At 51.9% G+C, this 13,609-nt stretch overlaps 7 protein-coding genes across 7 annotated transcripts; 3 read left to right on the plus strand and 4 right to left on the minus strand.

Moving 5' to 3' along the window:
• Window positions 1-1,063: 1,063 nt before the first annotated feature.
• On the minus strand, window positions 1,064-4,275 carry CH63R_09502 (Tat pathway signal sequence; the record flags this gene model as incomplete). The annotated part of the gene is made up of 6 exons (XM_018304476.1): window positions 1,064-1,362; window positions 1,424-2,009; window positions 2,067-2,457; window positions 2,511-3,262; window positions 3,319-3,823; window positions 3,872-4,275. 6 exons carry the CDS (start codon window positions 4,273-4,275, stop codon window positions 1,064-1,066), a joined length of 2,937 nt encoding a protein of 978 aa, XP_018156499.1.
• A 1,506-nt stretch (window positions 4,276-5,781) lies between these two features.
• Window positions 5,782-6,626, plus strand: CH63R_09503 (F-box domain-containing protein; the record flags this gene model as incomplete). The annotated part of the gene is made up of 2 exons (XM_018304477.1): window positions 5,782-6,370; window positions 6,436-6,626. The coding sequence occupies 2 exons, from the start codon at window positions 5,782-5,784 to the stop codon at window positions 6,624-6,626; spliced, it is 780 nt and encodes a 259-aa protein (XP_018156500.1).
• A 243-nt stretch (window positions 6,627-6,869) lies between these two features.
• CH63R_09504 (Cra-b-like protein) lies at window positions 6,870-8,255 on the plus strand (the record flags this gene model as incomplete). Its single annotated transcript, XM_018304478.1, has 1 exon — window positions 6,870-8,255. The coding sequence occupies one exon, from the start codon at window positions 6,870-6,872 to the stop codon at window positions 8,253-8,255; it is 1,386 nt and encodes a 461-aa protein (XP_018156501.1).
• A 305-nt stretch (window positions 8,256-8,560) lies between these two features.
• Window positions 8,561-8,966, minus strand: CH63R_09505 (EC4 protein; the record flags this gene model as incomplete). Its single annotated transcript, XM_018304479.1, has 2 exons — window positions 8,561-8,806; window positions 8,889-8,966. 2 exons carry the CDS (start codon window positions 8,964-8,966, stop codon window positions 8,561-8,563), a joined length of 324 nt encoding a protein of 107 aa, XP_018156502.1.
• Window positions 8,967-10,076: 1,110 nt separating this feature from the next.
• Window positions 10,077-10,778, plus strand: CH63R_09506 (uncharacterized protein; the record flags this gene model as incomplete). The annotated part of the gene is made up of 1 exon (XM_018304480.1): window positions 10,077-10,778. One exon carries the CDS (start codon window positions 10,077-10,079, stop codon window positions 10,776-10,778), a length of 702 nt encoding a protein of 233 aa, XP_018156503.1.
• Window positions 10,779-10,931: 153 nt separating this feature from the next.
• On the minus strand, window positions 10,932-11,711 carry CH63R_09507 (uncharacterized protein; the record flags this gene model as incomplete). Its single annotated transcript, XM_018304481.1, has 1 exon — window positions 10,932-11,711. One exon carries the CDS (start codon window positions 11,709-11,711, stop codon window positions 10,932-10,934), a length of 780 nt encoding a protein of 259 aa, XP_018156504.1.
• Window positions 11,712-12,136: 425 nt separating this feature from the next.
• Window positions 12,137-12,940, minus strand: CH63R_09508 (uncharacterized protein; the record flags this gene model as incomplete). The annotated part of the gene is made up of 4 exons (XM_018304482.1): window positions 12,137-12,349; window positions 12,429-12,523; window positions 12,592-12,720; window positions 12,796-12,940. The coding sequence occupies 4 exons, from the start codon at window positions 12,938-12,940 to the stop codon at window positions 12,137-12,139; spliced, it is 582 nt and encodes a 193-aa protein (XP_018156505.1).
• Between the last annotated feature and the right edge of the window lie 669 nt (window positions 12,941-13,609).

The following is a 13,609-nucleotide window of genomic DNA, read 5'->3' on the forward strand; positions in this document are numbered from 1 at the left end:
ACCAACATTGACGTGTTTGTTTCATTGTATACGTATACAAACAGGGATTACCTGCAAAGTCTTTTTTATCTAGTTAGAAACAGTAAATTTTTTTAGATTAACGGCTAGAAGACCAGAGCTTAGAGAGGTTTCCGACCGGACATAATAAGATTGGCTGGCTGTGGCTGAAACCAGCAGCCGGTACTGACGCCGCTCGACGGCCCCGGCCCGGACTCGGACCCGGGTTGGTGGATCCACTTTGTCAAAGTCATCACGTCGGCGCCACATTCGGCACTGCCCGTACAATCTCAACGCTGTCTCCTCATGCAACATATTCACAAATGGAGAATTAGACTGAAAAAGTCTCCATTCCCATGGGAACAATAAGCTGCAATCGCGCGAGCTATTGTGAAGCAGTAGTTGTCTTCTGCGAGGGCGTCTCTGGCGCGTTCTAGGACGAGGGATTAGAAACTGTGTTAGCCCGAGACACGGCCAGAGTTGTCGAAAACATGTATTTCCATCAAGGCTTTTCATTTCTTCCATCAATTTGTGTAGTCCAGTCATCCACCATGAATCGGCGCTTGCGGATGGGGCTTGGAGACACACTCCTCCAAAAAGGTCGGATGCCGCGGGTAAACAAACCCCTTTCCTGGAGTGACAGTGACTGGGAAATGGTTGTTCAGAGAAGCTTTCATTGGCCGACGAGATTGGACGTTGTTATCGTGTTCTAAGAAAGTGGTGGAGGGCACCACCATCACCTTTTCCCGTCCTAGCTACGTTGGATTGGGAGGCTATCCGCTCAGTTCAACGCAAAAGCTCGATTCTAAACTTGGGTTCGCTATTTGTTTGCTCCAATGATCCACCTCCGCATCAACTGCATCGAAGCTCATACTGTCGCTTCAGCCACTTGGCTTCAGCGAGCAACCTGCCGAACAACATCGTCCCGCCGCCCAATGACCCGAGGTGAAGATGAGTCCCGCCGAGTAAAAACAACCAATGCTGGCTCTAGAGAGCAAAACCAAAGCAGAAAACGACGCAGTTCTCCATCTAACAGCCCCATCACCATGAACACCAAGTAATTCATTCAGTTCGTGCGTCTGAACCGAGAGTTGACGCTCTGAAAGATGACGTATAAGTCATCCTTCAGCTTGAGCTCCGCAGGCGACAGTTTGCCCCTCTGGCTGCCGAGGAGAACCCCCGAGTATGCCGAGAGGGCTTTCTCAAGTAAAAGCTTGACCTCGGTCGTGAGCTTATCCCCAATAAATTGCTCCATGTCCTCAAGCTCCATGTGCATTTTTGCGACTGCATCGTGGAAAACTGTCCCCTTGATGGTTTCGATGTGGTCTTCAGCCGCGCGTTGGATTCTCAATTTGCAGCCAGTGCCTATACCCAGTCATGTCAGTTATTGGTTCAAAACACCGGGTGCACGGTGCCATCCACTTACCTCGTATGCCCAGACATCGATTGTAAAGGGCTTCCATGCCGTTCGCAATGGCTTGGATTACTGCTTGGCGAGCATCACCCCGGTATTTAGCGGTAGTGTTCTTGATTTCCACCACGAGATTCGAAAGCCCCTCCCTTGATCCATCATTGTGATCGTTGAGCGAGTCTAGAGCCTTGGCCAAATGGTGGCTCCTCTCGTACCTTTCGACGAATACTTGGTGAAAGTTTTTCTGGTGCTGAGTGAACTCACTCAAGAACTCCTGCAAGAGAAACGGGATCTTGAGCGTAAAGACCTTTTCCCAATCGCCCACAAGCCCGTCATAAATGGGCCGAGCGAGGTCTGCGTGAATATCGACAGCAACGCGACCGCGAGGGGCATGCACTCCCTTCTTTCTGCATACGGCTTTGAACGTCCGATGTGACACAAGTCCAAGACCACCATCATCTTGTGACTCAAACCACCGGTCGGCATACGGCGTTGCCTCCAACTCCGCGGCGATAGCCAAGGAGTTGGTCTTGCTGTAAATGTTGATCTGAAGCATTTTGGTTAGCTTCTCAGAGCAGGCATCTAGAGACTCGGTTAAATTCTGTAGAAGCAGGTCAGTAGATGGACGCATCTCTATTCTTGGTCTCACTGAACCCACATTGCGAAACTTGACGGACTCTCTTCTGAGATGTACCTTGATTGAGCTGGAGTCGAGGCCTGCTCGCTTGATGTCGAGACCTGTGATCCAGCACGCAATGGACGTGAGAAGTGCTTGAAGCTTGACCAGAATCTCTCGGCAACGTGCATTTCTGTGGGACTCGGTGAGTTTCTGCGCATGAGCCTGCAACTCGGGTATGCCCGTGTCATCCGAGTTCCCGTAGCCGCTGGTGTCGAAGCCCACGTTCTGCATCATGCCGTTGAGCTTCTGGTAGGCTCGACTGCTGATGCAAAACACATGTAGACCGGCTTTGACCTTCTCGTAGTCGCGTGGAGGCTTGTCCGGGATGTAGAAAACATCATTCTGGTCGGGTGTGGTTGCCTCGTCGACTCTAGTAGCAACTTGGTGTTAGCCAGTTCCATTGTCTCGAATGATCAGACTTACTCTCTGATACCATCCGCGAAGTCCTGTTTAATTCTTTGAGAAGACACCTGGTTCCGCTTCTTGATGCAGGATTTCTTGATGCCCTCCAGCAGGGACGTCTTTGTCTGCATCTTCAGCTCGAGGCTCTGTTCTTGTTCCTTGATGGTTTCTAAGTCGATTTTGATCCGCTTGCGTAGGTCTTGTGCTCGAGTTTTCAGATCTTGCAGGTGCTGATCCACTTGGCTCTCCTCGTAAGGAGTCGTTACAGCCTCCATAAGAGGGCTCATGCCACTCACGTCGCTGTCGGCTCGCTTTCTCTTGCCGAGATTGGCCGTCGCCGCATGGATGGATTCGCCTCTTTGAATGTCACTCATGGCGGTCTCCCACATATCTACCTCGTCGCGCAAATCATCAAGCGAGTCCCTGTTTTTGGTGTTCTGTTTCTTCAACACCCCCAAATCGTTTTTCAAGGCGGTAATTTCGTTGGTGAGAGTATTGATCCTCGCAAAGTCCTGGTCGATGTCAGTGGCACAGCCTAGTTCGCCAGCGGCTTCTTCGACGTTGATGTCGTCTGTCTTCGAGGCAACGAAGCTTATAGCTGACCACGTGCCGTCGAAAACCATACCCCGTCTGAACGACTCGCCCATCAACTCCTTTGCGGATTTGTCATCCACGGCCCTGATGATGGGGGCAACGACCCAGATGCCAGAACAATCCTTCATGTAGTTTGTTGACACTGCTGCTCGGGCGGCGTTCGAGTCGTGGAGTCCGGGCTGCACGCAAAATCAGGATTGTGGAAAATGGTAGTGAGAGAGGAAGGTTAACGTACCAAATCGACAATGACGGCACCTGTCGAAAGTGCGGGAGCTTTGGTGAAGACTCGGACTGCCTTGATCAGAGGCCAAGGGTTCAAACCTTTTGCCACATCTTCCTTGGCATTCCTGCCCATGTACGCCTGCATCTGGTCCAAAAGACCTTTGGAGGAGACGTCGTTGAGATTGATTGTCCTGCCCAAGACCATTTGGGCTTCGGCGTTTTCAGCCATGACATTCTTGTCGCTGGTCAAGATTGTTTCCAATGTGAGACCGGGATATACGGCCGTGAGTCTCGAGAACGCCATGCCTGCGTCGCTATTGCCATCCAAGTAATCAGAGGAGCCTGAACTGACGTCATCCTTGATGTCCTGGAGCAAGGCTTCCACCTCACCAAGCCAAGCCTCTGCCGTCATGAATTCAATCTCTGCTCTGTAGCTTGCAGTCGCGTCGTCGATGTAGTTATATGAGACCTCGGTGACCCAGGCAGTGCAAGCTCGGCTGCAGCTGGTTGGCAACAATCTGGAAGCGATCAGCAAATGTTTTGGCGTTGAAAATGGGGGAACCTACTTCTCTTCGCCCACGAGAGAGTTTACCAGTGAGCTTTTACCTGCTCCTGTGACGCCAACAACGCCAATCCGAGTCTGAGTTGGCCTCGACAGTGAAAAGATCTGCTCAATGGCTTCCTGCCATCGGGCAACATCGTCCTTCCTGGCAGTCGAGGATGTGTTCAACGAGGCAAGGTGATCGATCACGGGGGATATCTCACGAGCCAGCTGCAGCCCTGACTCAACTGCTCGCTCCAGAATTGCAGTGTCATCCACGTCGTACAGCTCTCCGAAAGCTGTCAAGTTAATGTTCATGTTTGGAGCAACTTTGACACCTGCAGTCGGTGTATGGCGAACAGCCCCTTGGTCGTCATTAGGCTCGTTCTTGACAACGACCCGCTTTCCCGGCTTCATAGCCCTCTGCATCTTGTCCGCCGAGAGTTCGATTGGTTGGGGATTATTGAAGACCAAATGCTGCCCTTTGGAAATGGGCAAGAACTGCAGACTAGCTACTTCTCAGACCAGCAAGTGAGATGCAAAATATCCTGTCCTTCTGAACGCGGGATATAAGTGGCGGGGGAGAAACGAGGGAAAGTCCAGCTGGTCTGCGAAGCAAGACTGAAGGGTTGTAAACGGGGAGAATCCCGGCGTCCGTTGCAAGTTGTGTGATGAATCGAGTGTGGCCAAGTTTGTGTATCTGCTATCATGTGAGCGATGCTAAAGCGATGACTGAACGAGACATGAGATTTTGGTTTAAGTGAAAAGAGATGAGCAAGGGGTCGACCTAGTCGAAGAGTAAAGAAGTTGTGAGGTGGAAGCGGAAGAAAAAATGGCTAAGCCCGCGGGAGGAAGAAGAGGGTTTTGTACATCGAAATTGTACCTCTAGACGAGGAAGGTGTAGTAGGGGGGGGACAGAGGAAGGTGAGACTCACTTGTGAAATGGTTATGCGGCAAACTTGATGAGTGTGCAGGAGCTCGAAAGGGCACCGGCATCAAATGTCGTAGGAGAGAACAGAGAGATTGGTGACCAGGGCGTCATCAAATGCCTAAGTGTGAAGCTGTAGATACTTGATTTGAGTGGCGATGGGGTTGAATCTAAGGCAAAGGGTGAAGAAATTAGCTTGTAGACTTGACGTATGGCGAGGTTGGAGAACAAGCTAAAGGAGGCAGTTGTGACTTGTGAACGATCTAATTAGCAAGAGCGCTCAGCGCTTTCTATTAAACGCAGTTTCTGTAATTGGCCGGATAATGGAAGCAACGTGTTTCATTACTCTCTTAGTTGGTCCTATGAATGAGCATGTCGATGGCTTGTACACAGCCGACAGCTTATGATTCATGAGTGGAACGGCAATACCCCCCCCCATGTCTTTGTTTGGTTTTCCATATCATTTCCATCGCAGACGAACATTTAGCATCACAGAAAACACGAGGGAAGTCCACCAGGGCGCAATAATTCTCGGCACCGACTATCCTGGTCGCACAACATCATCGAGAGGCTCCATCGTCAGGACGGCACTTTGGGCAGGTTGACTGGTAACTATCCAGACCAGACCCGTGAGTTGCCCTGGCTGTGGAGTGGGAGCTAAGGGGATTCCGGGATTAATGGGCTTGCAGCCGGAACTATGGAGTTGGATGCCTACCGCGTCTAGGCCGCTACTAGGCCACTATCGCGCTAACACAGGCAGCAGCGGCGCAGCACCCCTGTCAAACGCGACCTTCAGCACTTTGGACTGTGAACAGTTACAAGTATTAAAAGGCGTTCGAAACTCGGCTTCAGTGCCTTTGGCCAGTCTCTATTACCCAGATTTCATTCACTATCCGGACTCCGACAGCGCTCATTAGTTAAGCTTTGACTACATCACGACAATGTTGGGCCCAACAATAACAGCAACAGCAACAACAATGACAGCAACAACAATGACAGCAACAACAATGACAGCAACAACACCAACAACACCACCAGATCAGCATCTGCCGCATTTCTCACAATTCTCGGCCGCTCTGTTTTCGAGACTACCGCCTGAAATCAGACTGGAAATCCTATCCCACTGCCAGCAAAACGATCTCATCTGCCTCTCCCTATCGTCCCATTACTTCCGCAACCTCACTTCCCCCTTGATTCCGAGCAAACCCAGCCTGCTTTCGTGCGACCAGAACGTGCCCCAAGAGACCCTGGCATGTTCCTGCGGCAACGACCGCGTCTCCGAGGTGGTGCACAACGTGGATGCCCATCGCCGGAAGAGACATAGCTACATAGTCAAGCGGATAGATCATGGCGATGGCTTGGCCGGCAGCAACAACAACAACAACAACAACAACAACATCTGCATGGAAGGGTGGCCCTGCCGAACATACCCGCCCCAGCACGAGATGTGCCGACGCCCGTGGTGCAAGCACTGCGCGTGCATCTCCTGCCCGCTGTACACGAGGCTCCGCGGGTGGATGGGCCAGGACCGGAGATACTGCTCCGTTTGCCGCACGTTTACGAAGCGGGCGTGGACGAAAAAGTACAACGGACGGTGTGAGTATTGGCGTGAACACCGCATTTGTGAAAGTTGACACACCGGCTGACACTTAAGCCAACAGGTTTACATGGTCGTCCAAAAGTGCGCAAGGCATCAAACAACCACTGGACAGCCAAGAAGGGCCAGTCGTACGGCTACCGATGGTGGCGACGATGGGGAACCTCGGGCGTTGATTGCGGGGGGTACGGGGGAAACTATGAAGAGGGAGACCCGCTGAGTCTTCAGAAAAGGAGGAACCCGAGAGTTGTATGACCATGTTACTTGGTTTCACTCTGTCGAAAGACGTTCATCTCCGTGGCCTCTTCCTTAATAACAATACTTGAGGGTTGAATCCCCGATAGAAGTGCATCGGCGAGATTCTGCCGCTGCAGACCGCCATCCACGAACAGACGTCCGTCGGTTATTCCTCTGAAAAAACGTTCCTGTCCGATGATTTACGTTTTTTAAATAAACTCGACATCCGTCTGCCGCGGGCCGGTCTTCAACCACAACGCCATGCTCACTCTCCCAGGATCGTACGATGATGTGAAGAAATACACCGACGACCTGCTGGAGTTCATTAACACGCCTCTGGTCCGCCAGATCACGGGCGGAATCCACGTCAACGACGCCCTGATTCACGACGCATGGGAGGCCTTGCCCCCGGAGTGGACGGCCTGGTGGACCTCGCTGCCGGATCACCGCCTGGCCCAGCAGGACTTGATTGACAGCATTGAAGAACCGACCAACACGGTTTCCACAACAGGCGAGCACGGCGATGACGGACTATCCCGGCTTTTACAAGGCCGGCCGGCGTCTCTCACCGAATGGTTAAAGACGCTCCAATCGCTCTCGCTCCCCCGTGCCCAACGGCCAGGCCCGAGCACCACGCTGCCGGACGTCCTGGCGAGCCGCATGAACACCAAGAAAAAGGCCGAGGTCTCCATCGCCGTTGCGTACATCCGGAGCGTCTGCGAGGCCAACGACATCACCCACGTCATCGACATGGGATCCGGACAGGGCTACCTCTCCGTGTCTCTCGCCTTTCTCTTCCCGGACCTCCGGGTGCTCGCCATCGACGGCAGCGAGTCCCAGATCGCCGCGTCGAGCGCGGCCGCCGCCGGTCTCGGCATCCCCGAAGGCCGAATCCGGCATCTGCGGCGCTACGTCGACGGCACACCCCCGCTGGCGGCGGAAATGGCCGCCTGGGCCCGAGGGAACAGGTGCATGCTCGTCGGTCTGCACGCCTGCGGGAACCTCTCGGAGCACATGCTGAAGTACTTCACCGCCGCGTCCTTCATCTCGCACCTGGGCGCCATCGGCTGCTGCTACAACCACATCGTCCCGCGTTCCGCCGCTTGCCCGGACGGGTTCCCCATCAGTGCAAGGATGAGAGACGGAGGTCTGGTGCTCAGCGCCACGGCGCTGATGACCGGTTGCCAGGCGCCTAATAACTGGGACAGGGCAGACCTCACCAAGGAGGAGTCTGTCTACTCCAAACGGCGCTTTTACCGGGCCCTCTTGGAAAAGGTCTTCTTCGACAAGGGCATCCGGCTCGACACCGAGAGCAGGCGGCCGGTCTGGGGTGCGCGGAAGGGCGACACGGCCAGCTTCGTGCAGTTTGCACGTAGGGCGGTGGGGGTTCTCGGTGTTGACGGGAGCGGCATCCACGACGACGAGCTTGCGTCGTACGAGAGTCGGTACCGGGATTACAGCAGCAGGATCGCCATCCTGTGGATGCTCAGCGTGCTCTGCTGCAAGGCCGTCGAGAGCGTCATTGCCCTCGATCGGTGGTGGTTTCTCGTGGAAAACGGCGGGCACAACGTAGACGTTCTTCCGGTTTTTGATTACAACGCTTCACCTAGGAACTTGATGATAGTAGCCAGCAGAGATATCTCATAGATGAATTAGGGTCTTGGAAGCATAACATGGTTGATTCTATACAAATGAATGTGTTTTCCAAGGTAAAGTTAAGAGCGCTTCTTCTTGCACGTTTCTATTCTACCCTCCCTGGGAACAGGGGAAAGGCCGAATAATATTCAACTGGTAGACTCCAAACTTCTTCCTTGAAGCAATTGTGCATACGGCTAATCAGTTTCTGAATGATGTTTATATTTCATGGAAGGCTAGCTTAGAAGATTGATTCGGAGTAACAAGGTTTCCTCATTCTTCATCAGCATAACCCCGCTTGACACAGTGGCATCCATCTACTGGCCAACCTTGCCACCGGCGGCAGGGTCGTCGGTGAAGATGTAGTCCGTAGACACCTCTCCACTCTCGCGCTTCTTCTTCTGACCGACCTTGCCACCGGCGGCAGGGTCGTCGGTGAAGATGTAGTCCGTAGACACCTCTCCACTCTCGCGCTTCTTCTTCTGGCCGACCTTACCCCCGGCGGCAGGGTCGTCAGTGAAGATGTAGTCCGTAGACACTTCTCCAACTTCTCGTTTCGCAATCTAAATTAGGAACAAACCGATGTTAGCGTCGAGAACTACAAACATGCGGCAAGATGCGGCGGAAGAGAATCCATTGGCTTACGGAAGTGCTTATGTTATCGCCCGTGGGAGCAGAGGCCGCTAGGACAGCGAGAATGGTTACAGGTAGAAGGAGCTTCATAATGGTTGATACTGGTTTCGAGTTGGCCGAATGCTGTTGTCGTTTATTGTACAATCAAGTTGAAACATAGATTTTCCTTTCCAGCGGAAAAGAGATCGTTGATATATTCTGCTGAGCACTCCACTCGCGTCTGTATCCAGCACACCTTCTTGCCACACAGCAAAGCGAGCGCAGTCCAAGTGGGCTATCCACGCCAATGAGACAGACGCAAAGCTAAGTCGGAGACATGATTCGATGCTTGGAAAATCGTCCTAATGATGACCCCATGCTCGTCATGAACGTTGGCAACAACTCCCCGAGCAGTTGCTACTCGGGAGCTGGGTACTAGCATCACGCTGTCTCTCGGTTGATTTTGCTACGGGTAGTCCTTATTAAGTTTGATAATGACCGCAAAAGGCTGTCTACCGCTCGGCCTCCCGCGGGTTTGAGGCTTGACTCAGAGGACCGGGACCATTCGTTTAGGGCGCGGAGTTTGCGGCTCATGGGAACTACAAAACTGGTAACGACTGTGTCATACGTGGCAACCCATCGGCCAAGACAGCTTTCATTGGCTCTGATCTCTGCGACCTCTGCGGCGTAAATTCCGGTGCCTCTCGGCGCCAAACGGCGGATGAAACACCCCCCGGGACTGGAGCCCGAGGTTTCGCTGCATGCCAACCACGGCGGCAGCCAGACTTTGAACGGTGACTTCCGGTGCTGACGACTCAAACTCGTCTACTTGAAGATCTGGCGTAATAGCGGATGTAAGGTTTTTGAAATAAGTTCTCAAATCTTACTAGACGGGGGTCTCGTGCCCTTTCCATGCTTCAAGCCCACGGAGATGCCGCTGGACTGATCACCATCTCATCGGGTACTGCCGGACTACAAGGACAGTGCCTGTAGTCATCGGATCGTTGCGAGAAGATTGACTCAGTGTTCATAGTATTGGAGGAACCCCGGTGAAAACGTAAGATGGGTATTATATGCTGTCTCAGCTTGTTCTCCCTCACCACCCCCCAAGAGTTTCCAACTTGGATCGCAGCCGACTGCTTTTCTTTCTTCTGACCTTCCCCCCCCCCCCCCCCCCCCCCCCTCAATTTCAAACTCACAAGAAAACCTCTCAGTCATCAAATGGATGCCCATGCCAACTTCTCTGCTGGCTCCCGTGACATGGATGCTGATTCCGACGAGCCGTTTCTGGTCCATTGCCAGGCCGAGCATAAGGGCGTCCATTTTGAAGAGATTTCACATACCCTAAACACGACGTCATGTTCACGAAAATCGCAACTATCAACAATCCGTCTGGCCTACCTGTTCTTGTTGGCCGTCTTTGCCGTCTGGGGAGCGATTGACGCGGGAACTCAGTTCTTTCAATGGCTGCGGGGGCCTCCGTCCATCCAGTGCCACTGCGGAGTCACAGCAGCCGAAGGACTGGCCCAAGGTTGCGTTTTTGACGAGCTGGAACTTGGCTGGATGCGCCCAGAGTGCGTAGACCGGGAGCTCACCCAAGAATTCGCACGCTCCGGTCCGGGGAGCGACGGGATGTGGTACTACGAAACGGAAATCAACGGCAAGATGACGCCTGTCAATGTCAGCATGCTATCAACTTTAGTTGAACCGGGGAGAACGGTCAGATTTACATACGAGCAGCACATTACGCACTGCATTTTTGAATGGAGAAAACAGCTCCGCCAGCGTTTCCTCGGGACTGTCATGTCGTTCAGGAGAGGGATGGAAGATCACATCAAGCACTGTGGAAAGATGTTCCTGTTAGAGGCTGGTATGAACGAAACAAGGACGAAGTTGGTGTACCCAAGCCAAATTTCCGGGTAGCCGAATAGACTGATGCTGGACCAAACAACACTTGTAGTGGAGTATGGACAAGTCAATTGAAAGCTACCACCGCAGGTTTTCTTCAGCATGATGCCCCAGAGCGACAAAGACTTCGTATGATTCTTCCATACGTGTAATAATTCAATGTCTGTTCTATAACAGGACACAGCGGTTGGTTCCGCTAATCTGTATCTTTGTCGGCGCAGCTAAGCTCCTGCTTCTCTCAAGCAGGACGTGGCTGCAGTGCACCGCGTGCTCATACGTCACCAGTGTTCTGTAAACGTATACGTTTGTTTCTCCCTTCCTCTTGCGCTCGAGCGCATTGGCGAGAACACGCCACACATACGCGCAGTGAGCCTTGTGGAATTCCCAGTTGGCGTAGAGCCAGTCGTGCTGAGTGATGCTGTCGACGTCTTGCTGTATGATCTCGGTAAAGTCAGGGGTTACAGAGAAGGTGAAATGTCCCGCGCCCTTGATGCCGGCCAACTCCGAGGTGTTGGAGAGCGAGTCTGATAAGACGTATGAATCGACGCAGTCGGGCGCTGTCCATCCGACCATCATAATGTCGTATACGCAACCTGCCGCCCTGGCGTTGGCTGTGTCATGTCCGCAGTTGATGGGGTGCTCATTAAACTCGCTCCTGTTCGTTTGTATGATTTTTTTGATGTAAGACAACTGTAGCACAATGTAGAAGGCAACCGCCAGGGATAGAAGTATCTTGAGGCATCTCCAGCCAACAGATAGAACGCGGATGGCTCTCAAGTCAGAATTGATTGGTAGTTTCTCTGAATATACCGTGTCCGAGGTCGACCCCGAGAGGAGGGGGTTATCATCTATGTCGTATTTCGAGCTTGAGAGCGTCTGTTGTTGCAGGCGAACGGGCAGCTTCCAACTTCCCGAGTGCCGCCGAACCTGGGAATTGAACATGGCCATTTCGGCTCTAGGTAAGAGCAGAGAGCGCACCCTTTGACTAAGTTCAAGGTGGATAAACGCAGGATGATTAAGGCGCAGCGGTTAGAATGCTAGGAACCAAACTGTTGTAGACAGCTGTCTCTGAGATCGATTGAAATCGTTGCAACAAGCGACCACCCACCGCTGGGTATCACATTCCACTTCCATATTATTTTCAGGAGATTTGCTCAATGGAATTTCCCGCAGCTTCTAGGATCATTTGAGTTTCCCCTTTGGTCTTGGCTGCTTTAGTGCTGGTTGTTTCATTGATTTTGAAGCTTGTTTCCCTGAGTAATAAACCATCTCTTGTCACTTTCTAGACGGCTTTTAGGTTCAAGGGCCGCATCATCATTTTGTATACGTAGTAGTACCTAGGGATGGATTCACCCTTCGTCGCGGCTCCAGCTCTAATTGCTAAATGACTTGCAAATATGCGCCGAGCCAATACCCAAAGTGCCGTTCCTGCCCTCTGCTTCCGCATAGATATCACTGCCCTCAAGTGCGGTATCACTACAACAGAGCAGAGCTGAATGTAGGTAGCTAAAGCATTTGAACGTATATTCAGTCGGTTTCACTCTCTTGGTTCTGTTGAGATCGAGAAAGGTATCTAGAATCGAAAGCTATTGTCCCGGAGTTAGTCCAAAAGGGGTAAAGCAGAAAGGGAGGGATTCAAGCAAAATGTGGTGTGTACCGACTCACCAGACAGTCTAGCTGATGAAACATTGACATTTGCGTCCTGGGAGCCGTAATATTCCCAGTATTGACGGCCTGTGCCGCTATGCCTTGCCAGTCCGCTTGGAGTGGGAGTGAGATTAGCGATCCCAAGACCGACACCAAGTCAGGGAATCTATTTCCTACTTACAGGGAAACATTTCCAACCAGCTACTTCGTACGGCGTCTTTGCGGAGTTCGTCGAAACGTTGTGCTGCGGGGTCGGCCCATGACTCGTTAGAGAAGATGCGAACTTGCTTCGAATCTGCCCAAGGAAAATCTGTTATCAGCACAGAGCAAAGCTACCTGGATGCAAGGATTATCCGGTGGTTGGGGACCGGTGGGAGACACTAACATCCTGTTGTGCCATCCTGGTCGTCCATCAGACTGAGGCCAGCACGATTAGTGCCTGGAATCATGACGTTTTGCATCATTACCACTTTGAATATGATGATAGACGCTGATAGAGAAGTGACCAAAGCACTAAAGAAGAAGAACATGACTAGTAGATGGGGCGTTGAATAAGTGCTGCTTTTACAACGAGGCTGTCAAACTGAGTGGCGCACTCGGCTGGGTGTGTAAAAGGGTTTCGTGGTGTTGACGCAAATCTAGACGCCTTGAATAGATTTATACTGAATTCTTCCAGGATCTTCAACGACACTGTAAGTTCTGGAAGTTGTAGATCAGTAAAGTTTTACATCAGGGTGGGACCAGATAAAAGTGAATGCGGGTTGGCTGCAAACAGAACTCTATAAAGTATCGGAGTTCGAAGAAGTTCCCGTGAAACTCTAACCTTACCAAGATTACTAGTGCCGTGTTCCAGGACAGGGGTCTTGCACTACATCTATCAAGGCTGATCGTCACGATTAATCACATAGACATCAATGAGTCAGTCGACCAACGCAGGCCTCAAACACTTCACTACTGCAAACCGACTAAAATCAATTCCATGAACGATTGAGAGCTTACAGGGAGGTATTCTCTGACCCCTGTCAAGTCAAGGAGTTACTTGTCGAGACCTTCTTTTCCTGAGTCATTGGCGAATCATGCGATTTGATAAAGAGCTAGTCAATGATCTTCGAGATAGTGAAGTCATCTTTCAATGGCATCGTAAATCAAACGCTGCTTCATCTTTGTACCAAGCCTAAAAAGATTGAAATGGTGGCTAC

This window comes from Colletotrichum higginsianum, chromosome 6 (assembly GCF_001672515.1).
Source record: "Colletotrichum higginsianum IMI 349063 chromosome 6, whole genome shotgun sequence".
NCBI classification, from domain to species: Eukaryota; Fungi; Ascomycota; class Sordariomycetes; order Glomerellales; family Glomerellaceae; genus Colletotrichum; species Colletotrichum higginsianum.